The sequence below is a fragment of the Leptodactylus fuscus genome, chromosome 2, assembly GCF_031893055.1.
Source record: "Leptodactylus fuscus isolate aLepFus1 chromosome 2, aLepFus1.hap2, whole genome shotgun sequence".
NCBI classification, from domain to species: domain Eukaryota; kingdom Metazoa; phylum Chordata; class Amphibia; order Anura; family Leptodactylidae; genus Leptodactylus; species Leptodactylus fuscus.
The window spans coordinates 33028912-33045784 of NC_134266.1; the positions used below are offsets into that span (position 1 = coordinate 33028912).

Below are 16873 nucleotides of genomic sequence, written 5' to 3' on the forward strand. Positions count from 1 at the left end.
ATTTAACTCTTTGGGGACTTTTTATATTGGGACTTCTTAGGGAGTCATCGCCTTCGCAGGCCCCATTGCAGTATGTAGAGATTCACAGACCGTACATGATCAACTAGGAATTCTAGGGAACAAAAATAGGCAAGTGATGCTAGATTCACACCTGCGTTCAGGTTTCCGCTCTTCGGGGACCCAAAAAACGGAAACCCAATCTGCTTAAAAAGCTGTTATTAGAGATGAGCGAGTAGTGTTCGATCGAGTAGGTGTTCGATCGAATACTACGGTATTCAAAATACTCGTGCTCGATCGAACACTATTAGCTGTTCGAAGTTTAAGGTTCGATGCAGAACCAGCGTTGATTGGCAGAATGCTATACATTCTGCCATTCAACGTTGGTTCTTCTCTTACCTTTCCAAAGTCTTCTCCGTGCTGCGTCCCTGCGTCTTCTTCTGGGTGGAATTCACTCTGCCTAGGCATCTGGCCTAGGCAGAGCCGACTGCACATGCGCAGTCGGCTCTGCTCAGACGTCGGGCCTGGGCATAGCCGACTGCGCATGCGCGTGCATGCCCGCACATGTGCAGTCGGCTCTGCCTAGGCTGGATGCCTAGGCAGAGTGAATTCCACCCAGAAGAAGACGCGGGGACCCTGTGCCGGGAGAAGACTTCAAGCAGAATCCAGCCCAACCGTCACTCGTGGACTTGGTAAGTATGATTTTATCGAATTTTGCGTACCCCTGAAACGAGCATTTCCCCCCATAGACTATAATGGGGTTCGAAATCCATATGAACAGTCGAACAGTGAGCGGCTGTTCGAATCAGATTTCGAACCTCGAACATTTTAGTGTTCGCTCATCTCTAGCTGTTATACATTGAAACCTGCAGAACGCATAACCTATAATGGAGTCCAGCGGTGTCTGGTCAAAAAATGCAGAGAAAAAAAGTCCTGCTTGTAGGACTTTTCTCTCTGCATTTTTCAAGTGGATTTAGGGATGGAATCCCTGAATGTAGAACAGGCGCAGATGGGGACCTAGCCTAAGATCTTTTTGATGTAAATCAGGTAGGGGTAGGGAACCTTGGCTCTCCAGCTGCTATGAAACTACAACTCCCAGCATGCTCCATTCACATCCATGGGAGTTCCAAGAACAGCAGAGCAAGTATGCATGGTGGGAGTTGTAGTTTTCCAACAGCTAGGTAGGTTCCCTACCTCTGATGTAAAGGGTAAAAGTTGCTCTAGCCTCACCTTTTGGAAGGGAGCACCCTATAAATCAATGTCTGGTCTTCTAAGAATTCTAGTGCCACGGACTAAGCTTAAAGTCAATCCAGAACAGCTTTTCCAAAAAGAAGAAAGACCCATCCATAGACACCTATTGGATGGTTTTTGCCCCACTTCAGTACTGGGTAATGGTTTGACTAGGTGAGAGGCCATAGATATTAGAAAGAGTACTATGTCTCCTTACGGAGACATCATTTTTGCAGGCCATCTTGCAGTGTGGGTCTCACAAACCATGCATGATATACTAGGAATTCTGGGAAAGGAATATGCAAATAAGTTTTCTTTGGTGGAAGGAAGAGAAATTTCTCTAGCTCCACCTCTTGGAAAGTAGCATAGATCTGTAGGGAAGTGTGTTCGAAAAAAGGTGGTGCTAAAGCAAGTTTTCCTTTTTCCATCAATGAGAACCTCCCCATATTGTTCTGACTGCAAGTCACATCAACATTAAGCACCATCCCCTTAGTTTGGCCTTTCTGGTACAATATCTAAAACATAAAGGAAACCAAAGGGTGAAATGCTGGATTTCTGCTGATTAATTTCAGGGACTTGTAAGATCCTGTGCGGGCTAACAAATAATAGCTGCTGTACCAAATTTTCTGTGATTGTCCTATAATTCTCAGGAACAATCCTGGCAAATCAGGCATCTTTATGGAAATCCACCCCAAATTTTAATTTTCTTTACATAAAGAGGACTTTTCCTATCACTTCCAAGTTCAGCTATTTGCTCTACTGATTTTGGCACAGTTGGAATTTTTTTTATTTAGCCCCCACCACTCCTGAGCAACAAGTGCAGTTAGTTTTGGTGCCTGATATACTATTAAGGCTGTTTACTGCTCTGAGGGTGATGTCAGGCAGAAGGTAGCAAAGGGGTGGGATTCTGAGCTCTGACACTGGTTGCCTCTAATTGGAGCTCTGACTCACGCCCCCTGCCTGACACCGCCCACCTGACAGTATAGTAAATAGAATATCGAGAATGGTGAGGACTAAAGAAAAAATTCCAACTGTGCCAGAATCTGTGGAGCAGAGATAAGCTAGCAGAAACAATAAGCGTTATGCTCGATCTTAATGCTATTTTCATCTGATAATTCTCAATGAAATGAATGGGAGGCAGAAAATTTGCAAATTTGGTCAAATGAAAAAATTCAACCTCAAATTCCTGAAGTTGGATTTTTCAGCTAGGAAAATTTATTCGATGTGAACATACCCTAACAGCCAAAACAAAGAATAGTTCTAGCTCTGTTTTATTGATTTCAATAAGAGATAAGAGAGATAAGATAATCCTTTAATAGTCCCACCTTGGGGAAATTTCAGCGTGTTACAGCAGCATAGTAATACAGATACAGGATAATACAGAGTAATATGTTACAGACGTAGACACAGATAAGCTGAGAAGAGAAGATATACTAGGAGTCCATGGCAGCTAAGGAAAAACAGAAGAGAAAGAGGAAGACCTCATGGTCATCCTCATAATCATTAGTTCTCTGTGCGGAGAGCTCTTCGTTTGGTCTGATGTAGATTATACAGCCTGGTCGCAGTTGGAAGGAAGGACCTGCGATAGCGCTCCTTCTCACACTTGGGGTGAAGCAGACGGTCGCTTACAGTGCTGCCAAGTCCCATCAGGGTACCATACATGAAGTGGGATTTGTTCCCCCGCATGGAGGTCACCACGGACAGTATCCTTCTGTCACCCACCACCTGTACTGGGTCCAAGGGGCTCCCCAGGACAGAGCTGGCCCTCCTGATCAGCCTGTCAAGTCTATTTCTGTCCCTGGTTGATATACTGCTTCCCCAGCAGGCCACACCGAAAAAGATGGCTGAGGCAACCACAGAGTTGAAGAAGGCCCTAAGAAGTGTCCCCTGGACTCCGAAGGCCCTCAGCCTCCTGAGCAGGTAGAGTCTGCTGTGGCCCTTTCTGTGCAGCGCCTCCAGGTGATCAGCCCAGTCTAGTTTATTATTGAGGAGCACGCCCAGGTACTTATAGGTCCTGACTATCTCAATACATGTTCCTTGGATCTCCACCGGGGTCGGAGCACCTCTCCGTTTACTAAAGTCCACCACCATCTCCTTGGTCTTCCCAGCATTAATCCTGAGCTGGTTCTGCTGGCACCATTCAACAAAATCCCGGTTTAAGTCTCTGTATTCCCTATCATCGCCATCAGTGATAAGGCCGACTATAGCAGAGTCATCGGAGTACTTCTGTAAGTAACAGCTGGATGAGTTGTGCCTGAAGTCAGCAGTGTACAGTGTGAAGAGGAATGGGGCAAGAACTGTACCTTGAGGTGCCCCCGTACTACAGATCACAGTGTCAGACACACAGTCCTGGGCTCTCACATACTGAGGGCGGTTTGTCAGGTAGTCTAGGATCCAGTTGGACAGGTGATGGTCCACACCACCAAGGTTCAGCTTCTCCCTCAGTAGCCCTGGCTGAATGGTGTTGAACGCACTGGAGAAATCAAAGAACATTATTCTCACAGTGTTCCCGGGTTTCTCCAGGTGAGAGAGAGCTCTATGAAGAAGGTGGATGATGGCGTCATCTACCCCAATGCCTGGCCGGTAGGCAAACTGGAGGGGGTCCAGAGCGGAGCTCACTAGGGGGCGTAGGTGTGTCAGGACCAGTCTCTCTAGGACCTTCATTAGGTGTGATGTCAGTGCTACAGGTCGGTAGTCATTGTAGCCCATCGGGTTGGGTTTCTTTGGGACTGGTACCACGCAAGATGTTTTCCACAGTTGAGGTACCACCCCCAGCTTCAGGCTCATATTGTACATGTGCGTTATAATACCACACAGCTGGTCACTGCACATTTTAAGAACTCTTGCGCTTATACCATCAGGTCCCCCCGCTTTGTTCGCTCTAATAGGGCATAGTTCTGAAGGGGAATGGGCACTGCTTCACATCGAAGTCATCCAGTGTGTGTATATGCCAATTTATTCACGGGAGTGCCCCAGGAGAAATAAGTATGCCAATTATCTCTCCTCCAGAAGGAAGGAAATTCTCATAATAGACACCCATCTGCTTGGCTATCAAAAAAAGTTGTTGTCTACACCGAGCAAACCCTTTAAGCTAATGCAATAGATTTATTAGTTTTTCCATGTGAAAGCACAGATAACACAGTTTGATATCATCACGAGATGTACTAACGATGAGATGTACTAATTAACGGTTTATACTCATCTTGTCAAATTCCTGCCGAGAAGCGGATAACTTCCCCCAAGTCCTGAGCTTTACCATCGAGAACTGGGAGCTACAGAAACAGCGTAGCAGAACAGAGCTAAATATGCTACACTGTTTCTGTAGCTCCCATTCTTATCTATGGAAGGTACAAGAACAGTGAACAGCATAGAGAAGCCCTGTTTGGCTGTCCCTGTAAATCCTGCCCAAGGGGTCAGGACTTAGGAGCAGTTTTTCCTATCTCAGCAGCTAAATGCCAATAGTAATAGTCACATATCCACTGTTCAAGTGAATGATAAAATCGAATACACTGTGTTTCATACCCCAGTCTGAATAAAGACCCTGACTGGTTTAAGGCACTCCTGAGTTATAAGACATATGTCGGGCTGAGGGGTCTCCACTTTGGCCCGCTCCACTCTCTGCTCTGCTCCACCCAGATCTGCAGAAAGTCGTGAGCAATGCGCAGAATGTGGCACCAAAGATGCAACTTCTATACCAAAAACTATCATAGGACCTGATCACTGCGCTGTCTTAAGCCGTCATCTCTGCTGCTGAACCAGCTGTGGAAATGGCAGCAAGATCAAGGAGGACACTTATTTTTTCAATGGGTGGCAGATCACCCATCTATACCAGAAAACTGGCATACATACAGTAAGTTAATAAATTCCCATTGATTTAAATGTGGCCTGTTTTTTTCATGCTCCATTTTGATGGACCCTAAAAAGTAAGGACATGTCCTATTATTGTCTGTTTTCAATGACCCCTCAATAAACTCAGAGGGTGTTCACACTTGCACCTGGTGTCTGCCTGCGGCCTCTCCGCAGGAAAACCGTTTTTTTTCAGCTGGACACAAAGTCCTACATGTCCAACTTTGTGTCCAGCCCAAAAAAGCGGTTTTCCCACAGGGGGGCACCAAATGAATGGGTTTTAAAGCTGACCACCGGGAAGGTGTCCCCTGTCCACTTTCTTGGGACTGAGGATGGAGACATGGCACAGGACGAACAGGTGCAAGTTCTGACCACACTTTGTTATATCGGTCAGTCTCAGGATATACATTGTATACTAACGTTCTTCCCTGTATAATATCTTTGTGTAGCATAGCTGGGCAATGTACATTATTATTAGTATAGTTGAATCATATCATTGTCTAGAAATACATTGAGTATCGCTCTAATGTTCCTTTAAGACATATATAAGAAGTAAATTAAACTTCACTTTTGTCATTATGATAAAAAAGTAATTTAGTTGCGATCAATAAAACCCTATTCAGCCATTGCCATTACCAATCAATACATCTAGTGAATGCACACTTAGGAAATATGATAGATTTTGACACTGCATTTACCCCCTATTTTCAATATGATTATTGAGCATTATCATCTGGAATGTTTTATGTAGATGCGGCGCATGTGAAATCCTCTGTCATGTGCTCGTAAGATCTAAATTCATTTTGAAGTATCATTTAAGCGCAGTGATAAGGGGCATTCATAGAAAACCATTCAATGAACATCAGGCGGGGAAATTGTGAATAAATACGCCATTTACTAGGGGAATTTAAAACAAATTTCACTTTGAAGGAGAGGATCGCTCCCTTACAGATGTGCTTTGCTACACTCTTTGGAATTAGCAATTTGATGAACTGTCGCTTCGTAAGTTTTGTGATGAGTCTATTCGTATTGGAGAGGCAGGCTGAGATAAGCACCTGCTGGTTCATCCACTGAGTGATTATCCACCAGGAGCAAACAGAATTCATTTCAGAACCATTGCAAATAACATGCTGAAAGGTGTAATGCCAAAGATATGCCAAATAGGTTGTAGTAATTCCTTGGAAAGTGCACCCTGTTGTGTCGTTCCTGCCTTAAATTTTGACAGAAAAGTAGTGAAGAGCATGTTAATTGTTGCCTCCAAGTAGAAGGGGTCAGGCCCACCGCAAATTGATCATAAAAGGCGTTATTGCTGGCAGGCCCAGATACATCAATCACAGCTCCACTAAATGGAGGTAGCATACGCCAACCACAATCACGTATGCCAATGACAATCACATATCTCAATCACTATCCAATATACATGCAGAAATTAGGGTCAGTGGGACTAATATAGGCATTAGAGATGAGCGAGTAGTATTCAATTGAGTAGGTATTCGAAATACTCATACTTGTTTGAATACTATCGCTATTTACAGTAAAGATTCGATTCAGAACCAGCGTTGATTTGACGAATGCTATACACTGTATAGCATTTGGCAAATCAACGCTGGTTCTGCACCAGGCTCGTCCTTGCTAGTCGGGAGAGCTGGCAGCTTGGGTTTATGCGGGAGCTGACATTTTCTCATAGGAATGCATAGACCAGCGTTGATTGGCCAGTGTACAGCATTCGGCCAATCAAAGCTGGTTTTGCCGGAGGCTCGTCTGTGAGGAGGCGGAGTCTAAGATCGGACCACAGCAGTCTCCACTGTGGTCTGATCTTAGACTCCACCTCCTCACAGACAAGCCTCCGGCAGAACCAGCGTTGATTGGCCGAATGCTGTACACTGTATAGCATTCGGCCAATCAATTCTGGTTCTGCAGGAGGAGTAAGTTCACATTAGTGCTTGCCTCCCGTCCGGAAGGAGTCCGCAGGAGGACCCCCCCCCCCCCCCTTCCCCCTGGACGGAATATCAGCGCAACTGCAAGTGCTGTGCAGTTAAAGCGCACGGACCCGTTATAGTCTATGGAGTCCGTGCGCTATAACTGCACAGCGCTCTTCCTAAACACTCTCCTTCTGCTACTCGTAGACTTGGTGACTCTCCTTTAGTCGAATAGTGGTTTCCCCTGAAAAGAGCATTTTCCCATAGACTGTAATGGGAATCGATATTCGATCGAGTAGTCGAATATTGATTCTCTGCTGGAAACGAATATCGAATATTCTCGAATATTTCACTACTCGCTCATCTCTAATAGGCATCAAAAACACAAATGAGTTTCCAAGTTGAAAGAAAACTGCAACATTTTTACATCCATTTAACTATTAGATTGTCTGTATTTAGAAATTTAAGGTTAAAGGAAAGTGTCGCCATATTTTTTATTTATTAAAATCAAATAGTTAAATTTATCAATTTTTTTTTTTAAAAAAATTCTGATTGTAAAATTTTATTATTCTATTTTCTGTACATGATTATGGGGGCGGCCATGTTGCCTGAGCTTCTCCTCCGCTTTGCTAGCAGAATTTAGCGATATGCTTTACTGTATGGTCATATGGTCACGGCCATAGGCAGCGATAGTCCAAAACTGATTTTATAGGAGAATTTTATGGACATGCTCTGTGCATTGAGAGTACATAAGCAGTGACATCATCTATTGTCAGTAATGGATGATGGAGTAATGATGGATCACTATGGGTGTTGTCAGTAGAGGTATGATCTTCTATTGTGATCCTGTCTGTCTTGTTTGTAATGTAAATGCATGTCACTTCTACAGAATTAGCAAGTATAAGACTGCTATCAGGCAGAGATCGGGGCAGGTGCTTAAAAATAAGTGCCCTGCTCGATCTTGCTGTGGATTCCATGGTTGATACAGATACAGTCAGAGACAGGCCACTGATTTGGCCCATTCATCTGGGACCACTCAACGGCGGAAAGTTGTGATGGAAGACCAAAGCATTAAAATGAAGTGGAATCTAAGGCAGATTTCCACCCTAGTTTCCTCTTCATTTTCCACTCTGTGAACTTAGCCTTTAAGCGAAAAGGAGAATATTATTGGAGAAAATTGTACAATTAAAAGGAGGCTCTAGGACCCTTTGGACCATCGCTAACCAAGATACAACATGAGGTACAGTTGGACATGGAGGCATACAGGTTCCACTGATTTGCCCACAGATGTTGCAGATGGGCCTGTAGATCCTACACCCTTCTAGATTGCCAAATCTGACTTCCCACCTGATCCCATAAATGCTTGATTGATGATAAATCTGACAACTGGGCAGGCCAAGGATGTGTTACAAGCTGATGGAGACTTTCCTTCGAAAACTTTGCTGTGCTTGAGCATTATCCTGCTGAAAAATGCCAGTTGTTCTCCACGCCATCACTGAGATGTTAGTGTCCCTCGTATCACTAGGGCAGAACAATTGTTGTATACAATGGCTCCCCAGATCATCACAACAGCTGTTGGGGCAGTGAGGTGCTCTATAGGACAGGCAGGCTTGAAACACTTACTACTAGGCCTCCATATTAGAACTTGATCATTGTCAGATCCTAAAAAAAATCCTGTCCTTAGCAGTCCAGATTTCTCATTCACAACTCCACTGCAGACAAAGGCAATGGTGACCAGTTGTCAATGGCAGGGGACCTAATTGGTACCTTCTATTAAATATCTGCAAATGGTGCGGGCAGAGACGGGGTATGTAATGAAAGTGTCATCTTTGTCTAGATTAAATTAAGCGGTGAGAGCTGCTCATTGATCAGTCCTATCTACCGGTGGTCTGTCTGACAATCCTGAAACTGGTTGCCTTGTTGGTGTGTCCCAAATGACTTTTTCAAGGAAATGATGTACCTATTTACTTATCTAAGGCTAAAGACCCACATATTAGCCCGGAATGGAAAAGTGCTGCAGGAAAAACTATGGTAGAAACGCATCACAGTTTTCCTGTAGGGTTTTCCTCTGCGGACGTTCAACTTCACCTATACCTATAGGGAAAATACTGGCATTCCATAGGTGATTTCCAAAAACATAACAGTTATGGAAATTGCAACATTTCTGCTGCAGGTATTTTCTGCAATGTGTGGATGGATTTGCTAGACTCCCATCCACTTTGCAGGGACTGCAAAACATAACATTTTTTGCCACAGCATTTACGCCATGTGGGGCCCTATCCTATGGGTATGAAGTGTTCAGCATAATGTCTCCACTGTGGCCAGTTTGATATGGAGTTTCGAGGTGACAGAATCCCTTTAAGGGTATGTTCACATGATGGAAAATGAAGAGTAATCCCTTTTCATTTTCTGCCACCGGCATTTTCACCACGGTCTAGCCGCGACGGGATGCCGATGCAGTATATCGGCCATGAAATCTGCGGCAAGATAGAGCAGGACCAGGGGCGTAACTACCGTAGAGGCAGCGGAGGAGGCTGCCACAAGGCCCAGGCCATTAGGGGGCCCGCTGACAGCCGCTGCGGTTTTTTGTTTTTTTTAATAGGCCGTTACGGGCCCTATTTACTTGCTGATCCTGGCAGGGCCAGGATCGGCAAGTGACACCGCGGGCCCCACAAATACTATCATTATACTCGAGGGTCTTTGCAAACCCCCGAGTATAATGACTGGCGGACCGGGAGAGGTAAGGGAACGTAAAAAATACTGTTACTTACCTCTCCACGATCCTGCCAGGCCTCCTTCCAGACGTCTTTTCTGACGTCTCTGACGTCACATGAACCCGGCCTGTGTCCCGGGTCATGTGACGTCTGATGTCATTTCAGAAGGACGGCAGCAGAGAAGACAGCGTAGGAGACGGGGACAGGTAAGAAACAGTAATTTTTTAATGTTTTTATTCCCCCGGGTCTCCGATTATTATACTCTGGGGTCTGAAAAGACCCCAGAGTATAATAATTGTTTATGGGTGTCCACTATAGGGTATAATAGTGTGTGCAGGGGCCAGTAAGGGACATAATACTGTGTGCAGGGGCCACTATGGGGTATAATACTGTGTGCAGGGGCCACTATGGGGGATAATACTGTGTGCAGGGGCCACTATGGGGCATAATACTGTGTGCAGGGGCCTCTAAGGGACATAATACTGTGTGCAGGGGCCACTATGGGGCATAATACTGTGTGCAGGGGCCACTAAGAGACATAATAGAGTGCGGAGGAGGGGGTCAGTCGAGGTCTTCGACGTCGGTTTCGTTTGGGGGGGGGGGCATGTCAAAAGTTCGCCACGGGGCCCCACCATTCCTAGTTACGCCACTGAGCAGGACTCTTCTTTTTTTCTCTCATCCTCTGCCTCCCATTCAGATGGATTCCAGGAGGAATCTGCTCCGGAGACGGGGCGAAATCCTCCCCCAAATCCATGGCAAATTCCTCTGTGTGAACCCGGCCTAAGTATTTACTATCATAGAATTGTCAGAATATGTGACAGGTTCTCTTTAAGGCCTCGGTATCTTTGAGCAATTTAGGTCCGAGGCTCCTATAAAGCATACTTTAATCCCATACTGCTCAATAACAGCGGCGATGTAAGTGCATTGTATATTATAAGGGATTCTGCCACTAGATGGGAAATGCTTTGTTTCTTTGTGTTTTTGCAAATGTTACTGTATAAAAAAATTCATCTCCTCGTAATGATCACTTTATTTTCCCTCTAGGTGCCAGTGGTATATTAAAGCTAAAATGAAATCTGAAGAGAAAAGGCGAGCAAATCTACAAAATGGAAACTGTGAGTAATTTGTTGTGCTTCTAATTTCTTCTATGACTTTTTAGCATTTTCTATTTTTTTTCACTTAGTGTTATGAAAAAAAGCATCTGAGAGTAAAAGATGATAAAGAGATAATTCTCTATTCCGCTCCGTCTAAGTGAAGCATTAAGGATGAGCAAAAGTTTAATGAATATTCTTTGTGCAGTCGGCATTATATTACATCACTGTCATCGGCTCACATGTTGTCTTTGTTAACTTCTTCCTTACTCCGAGGGAATTAAGAGGGGTTCACTTATTAAATTAAGGTAGGAGATGAAGCAGCCCATAGACCGCAACCGGAACAGAATGTTGGATTCTACTACACTTCCATATATAGTACTGACATAGGGGGCAGCAATGCCGATACATGAGAGCATGTCATATAGGTGACCTTCATGCCAACAACATACTGTATCCTCACAATCATACTGCAGCCCCCTCCCCTGCCATGTAGTCATTACAGGCAAACAGATCAAGATCAGGTGAAGGTTTCATTCCTATCCAGTTCGTCCTTCCTTCCTTCCTTCCTTCTCTTTCTTTCTCTCTCTCTTTTTTTATTTCTTTCTCTCCTTCCTTCCTTCTTTCCTTCCTCCCTCCCTCTTTCTTTTTCTTTGCTTCCTTCCTTCCTTTCTCTCCTTCCTTCTTTCCTTCATCCCTTTCTTTCTTTCTTTCTTTTTTTCTTTTTCTTTCTTTCTTTCCTTCTTTCCTTCCATCCATCTTTCTTTCCTTCCTTCCATCCATCTTTCTTTCTTTCCATCCATCTTTCTTTCTTTCTTTCTTTCTTTCTTTCTTTCTTTCTTTCTTTCTTTCTTTCTTTCTTTCTTTCTTTCTTTCTTTCTTTCTTTCTTTCTTTCTTTCCTTCCTTCCTTCCTTCCTTCCTTCCTTCCTTCCTTCCAGCACCGGCAGTGCAGATGGTTGTGGTAGTAGTATCCCTCAGGGCATCCCCTGTAGTAATCTTTCCAGCTTACTACAGGGAAAGTGCGTGCAATTCTCTTTCACAAAAATATAAATACTGCAATTGTTCAAGCTGCGGAGTATGAGTTCCCAGAGGGTGCTGGGCCTGGCCTGAAACTTATGGGTCAGTCATGGATAGCCCTAACCTCCACACTCTAGTCAAGTAGCCTTCTTTTTCCAGTTGATATAAGTTTATACTACCTCCACTCATCTACCTACCTTCACCCATCTACCTACCTTCACCCATTTACCGACCTCCACCCATCTACATACCTCCACCCATCTACCTACCTCCACCCATCTACCTACCTTCACCAATCTACCTGCCTCCACCCATCTACCTACCTCCACCCATCTACCTACCTCCACCCATCTACCTACCTTCACCAATCTACCTGCCTCCACCCATCTACCTACCTTCACTCATCTACCTACCTCCACCCATCTACCTACCTCCACCCATCTACCTACCTTCACCAATCTACCTACCTCCACCCATTTACCTACCTTCACCCATCTACCTACCTCCACCCATTTACCGACCTCCACCCATCTACATACCTCCACCCATCTACCTACCTCCACCCATCTACCTACCTTCACCAATCTACCTACCTCCACCCATCTACCTACCTTCACCAATCTACCTACCTCCACCCATTTACCTACCTTCACCCATCTACCTACCTTCACCAATCTACCTGCCTCCACCCATCTACCTACCTCCACCCATCTACCTACCTCCACCCATCTACCTACCTTCACCAATCTACCTGCCTCCACCCATCTACCTACCTCCACCCATCTACCTACCTCCACCCATCTACCTACCTTCACCAATCTACCTGCCTCCACCCATCTACCTACCTTCACTCATCTACCTACCTCCACCCATCTACCTACCTCCACCCATCTACCTACCTTCACCAATCTACCTGCCTCCACCCACCTCCAGCCTTAATGGTTCTCTCCTCTTAAAGTCATAACAGTTTCACTACATTAGAGCATCAAATCAGCCAAAAAAGTGATAATTCACATAAGGTAGCGATAAACAAGTGCAGACAAGTAATTGGAGTTTCCCTTAGACAAAATAACATGTCTACAGTTTCTATGGGAGCCACTCAAGAGATGAGTGAACTGGTTTGGATTGAACAGGATTAGACTTGAATCTTCCAAAAATGTCTGCGTCAACCCAAACCTGAAACTTTGGGGGGGGGGGGGTTGTCATTCACTAACCAGTATTATACTATCAGTTCTCTTCAGACCCAACAGTATCCGTTTGGAGACCCCCAAATGAAAAACTAATCCACATAAAAAAGTTTACCTTAGGAAACTCGCGGACTCCATAGACTGTAATGGGGTCCGTGTGGTTTCCACTCGGTTTCCGTTTTGGCAGTTTTGGCACTAAGTGAATCAGATTGGGTGAACATTGATATTTAATGTCAATGTAGGACCAGTTTAGAAATTGCCTGCATTGTATTCTACACAGACCCCTGAAGGATTGGTGGCAGAAGACATTTCCCCTTAGACAGAACATCCAGTCTAGTTCTTGCACGGTGACACAACAAGTAAATCATCTGCAAGATTTCCTGCCCTGTGTCTCCAAATACAGATTTTTTTGACAAGCTTCACACTCTCTGTGCATTTTAAAGCCTGGAAGATGCGCCTTGTATGTGAAATATCAGTCTAAATTATTCATACATGCACAAGTGACTGTGGAAGCACTTGACCTCCTGATCCATCCATAATAATACATGCACCTCTCATCCTGTCATGCCTGGAGATCACCTATTATACCACTAGGGTGGAAACTCCTCGGGGCTGTGTCTCACTTTGCTATATTATTATCTGCGTGCCGTTCTTTTTCGTACTGTTTGTTATGTATATTATTTTCTTCTTGCATTGGAAATGTCCAGATTTAATGGATACGGCCGAGAACTGGGGAAATGTAAAGCAAAAATGTCTTCAAGGCATACGTGTGCTAAGACAACTATTACAACCCAGAGTGTGAGGTCAGGGACTGGTACTGTAATGAGCACGCTCCATTCAATAGGCTTGTTATACTACATACAGCTATATATAGTATAGCTGGCTCGTCCACTTTGTATTTCCAACCATATTGCATTCGTATTCGTTCATATGTCCATTCATAGGGTAACATAAAGGATTTTTCTTAAAACTCTACAATATGACAGTTGGATTTTGTTGCCACCAAAAGTGAAAGTTCCAGTACCTTTGGGATCTCACTGCAACTCCGTTCACTTGCAATGGCATTGGATGGAGTGATGCAGAATTTTGCTTTCGGAGTGCTTAATAAAATAGACATGTCAAGGGAGAGAACGGGCCTTGTAGAAGCGAATGCGTACATGTAATTTTACTATGAACATATATCACATCGCATTTTCTTTCCTACAGTGAGGTTCCCTGGAGCAAAAACATACATCGATCCAGACACGTATGAAGACCCTTCTCTGGCTGTTCATGAGTTTGCAAAAGAGATAGATCCATCCAGAATACGTATTGAAAGAGTCATTGGTGCAGGTACCGGAACATCATCATTTCTCTTTTTTTTTTTTTCTATATGTGATTTCCTCTGTTTTGTACATATGATTTAGGACTAACTTTAAGAATCCGCTTCTATCCTCTGTGTATCAGCACCATCGAAGTCATTCTGAAATATTATGGACAGCCACGTACTGATTGGAAATGGTATTATGGGATAATATTTATAGTATTTATTCTTGATGCTATAGTAAGATAAAAAAAAAGTAAATGGACTTTTACAATATACTACGACTCATTAGTATTGCAGTATACTGTATAGATGATCAAGATCCCTAGGATTCAAGTTATCGAGGGATAGAATTAAGAGAAAACCGCATTTGCCCCATTTTCTTATGGGATCACAATGTACTTTTTTTTCCTATCAGCATGTCTTTGTAGAATGGGAGGAAATCCACACAAACACGGGGAGATCATACAAACTCCTTGCAGATGTTGTTCCTGGCGGAATTCGAGCCCAAGACTCCAGTGCTGCAAGACTGCAGTGCTAACCACTGAGCCACCGTGTTGCCCTGGGAGTTGCTTCTATGCGCAGTACAAATTACATACTATCTATATACTGCAGGTCAATATAAAAATGTAAAAAAAATTTAAAAATCGAAACCAAATTGAGTTACCAAAGCTGTGTTGTTTTAATTTTGCGGGATACGTTTTTATCTATACAATTTTGGTAATGGTCTGACATTTTGATCACTTATTATTATTATTATTATTATTATTATTTTTGGAATGTGAGATTAGACCATTTTGAATTTTTTGTTTTATTTTATATGTTTATATGTTTTATATGTTTTCGGATGTATTTAAGTTTATTATTGGTCATTTACTTTTATATGTAATGTTCTCTTTTAATGTTATTTTTTAAACCTTTACATTTTTTAACTTTTATTTTTAGACCTTGAATCCTAGGGATCTTGATCAGTTATACAGTATACTGCAATACTAATGTGTCACAGTATATTGTAAAATCCTTCGACTTCTATTAGAGGTTGGTAATAACAGGCTGCTGGCCATCATGGTAACTTGGGAACATGGCGGTGACAATGCATTGCCGGTCTTTAGATATCTTGGTTGCGTCTGACCAAAGCAACTCAAGGAAAGAATGCCCACAATCTGATTGTGAGCCAACAACTATGGCGTCCCGTTCAGCTCCTGAGTGTACTGTACGCCCATGTAAACTGTATGGGATTCCTTCAACACTACAAAAACATACTGACGGGTTAAGTTGGATTTTATATTGAGAGTCCCAATGGGAACAGGTACCCGTGTGACCAAATATGTTGACACTCTATAAATGAATACTGTGTATTCACTGACCTAATCTGTTGCGAATGATCTTGCAGCATATTATCCCAGACATCCCTCTCTTGTGGGTGTTTTTAGACTTGGTGCACAACTGGGGCCATACAATACAATTTCTCTGTCATTCTGCTACATTTAAAGTACGATGTCTTGTACTTCTTTCATTATGAGAAAACTTCCAGGGTTTATTACTGCTGTACCCAGGGGAGGTATTCGGTGTAAATAACGTCTTGATTGGTATATTTTAATTAAAAAGAAAAAAATAAATGAAAGGGAAGATCTCATAGCAGATTCTGCATCTTTATGGCCTATTAATCAATTCCATCAGGCATGCACAAACACCCCAATGGGAACTCCGCAGCTCTAAACTCTCTATGACTTGTCTTCTATGGCATCTGTAGCGTCTTTATGTTATCAGTGGGGGACGGTATTTTCTACTTATTTGAACCTATGTACTTATTTTATGGAATTGTTACTTAACCCTTTAAGGACGCGGGGTTGGACGTTAACGCTCAGCAACTTTTTTCATATTTTCAATTACTGTCTTCGAAAACTTATAACTTTTTTATTTTTCTGTCGACCTAGCTATGTCAGATTATACTTTCATTTGGCACCATTTTCGGGGACATATAATGTTTTCATCATCTTTTATTAATGCTATTGGAGAGTCCATGTGAAAAAACTTGATTTTTACAGCATTTACCACTATTTTTCAATAGTATGGACTTATACACACCTGGAGATACTTAACATGTTTGTTTCATTTATTTAGTTTATATTATGTATTTTTTTCATTATAATTTTTTTTTAAATTATTTTTTAAAACTTTTTTTTTTTTTTTACTTTTTCCTGTCCCACAAGGGTACTTGAACCTTGAATCTCTGATCCCCAGTGTAATGTACTGCATTGCATCGCACATAGTATCCCTATCACAATAGGGATAGGCAGCCAGGGGGCCATTGATTGGTCTCCTGTCTGCCATGGCAAAACCTTGGACCCCTCAATCATCATTGCAGAGGATCCTAGGGCTGGGGGGCAGTGGCATAACTAAAGTCTTGTGGGCCTTGGTGCAATCGTTTGTCTGGGGTCCCCTAACTCATACCTACAGCGAATTCTTGATACTGATGGTTATGGGTGCTAAGGAGTTTAATCCATCTTAGTGTGGTTAGGGTAATCTGAGAGTCTATTTGGTCATGGGCTAAATAGAAGCTGCAAT

At 43.2% G+C, this 16873-nt stretch overlaps 1 protein-coding gene across 1 annotated transcript in view; it reads left to right on the forward strand.

The window, feature by feature from the left end:
- EPHA6 (EPH receptor A6) overlaps positions 1 to 16873 on the forward strand; it is a 675722-nt gene that overhangs the window by 517438 nt on the left and 141411 nt on the right. Inside the window, exons 9-10 of the mRNA XM_075263563.1 lie at positions 10751 to 10821; positions 14209 to 14334. Of these exons, the coding sequence (XP_075119664.1) occupies positions 10751 to 10821; positions 14209 to 14334 (197 nt within the window). The remainder of the gene's footprint in view (positions 1 to 10750; positions 10822 to 14208; positions 14335 to 16873) is intronic.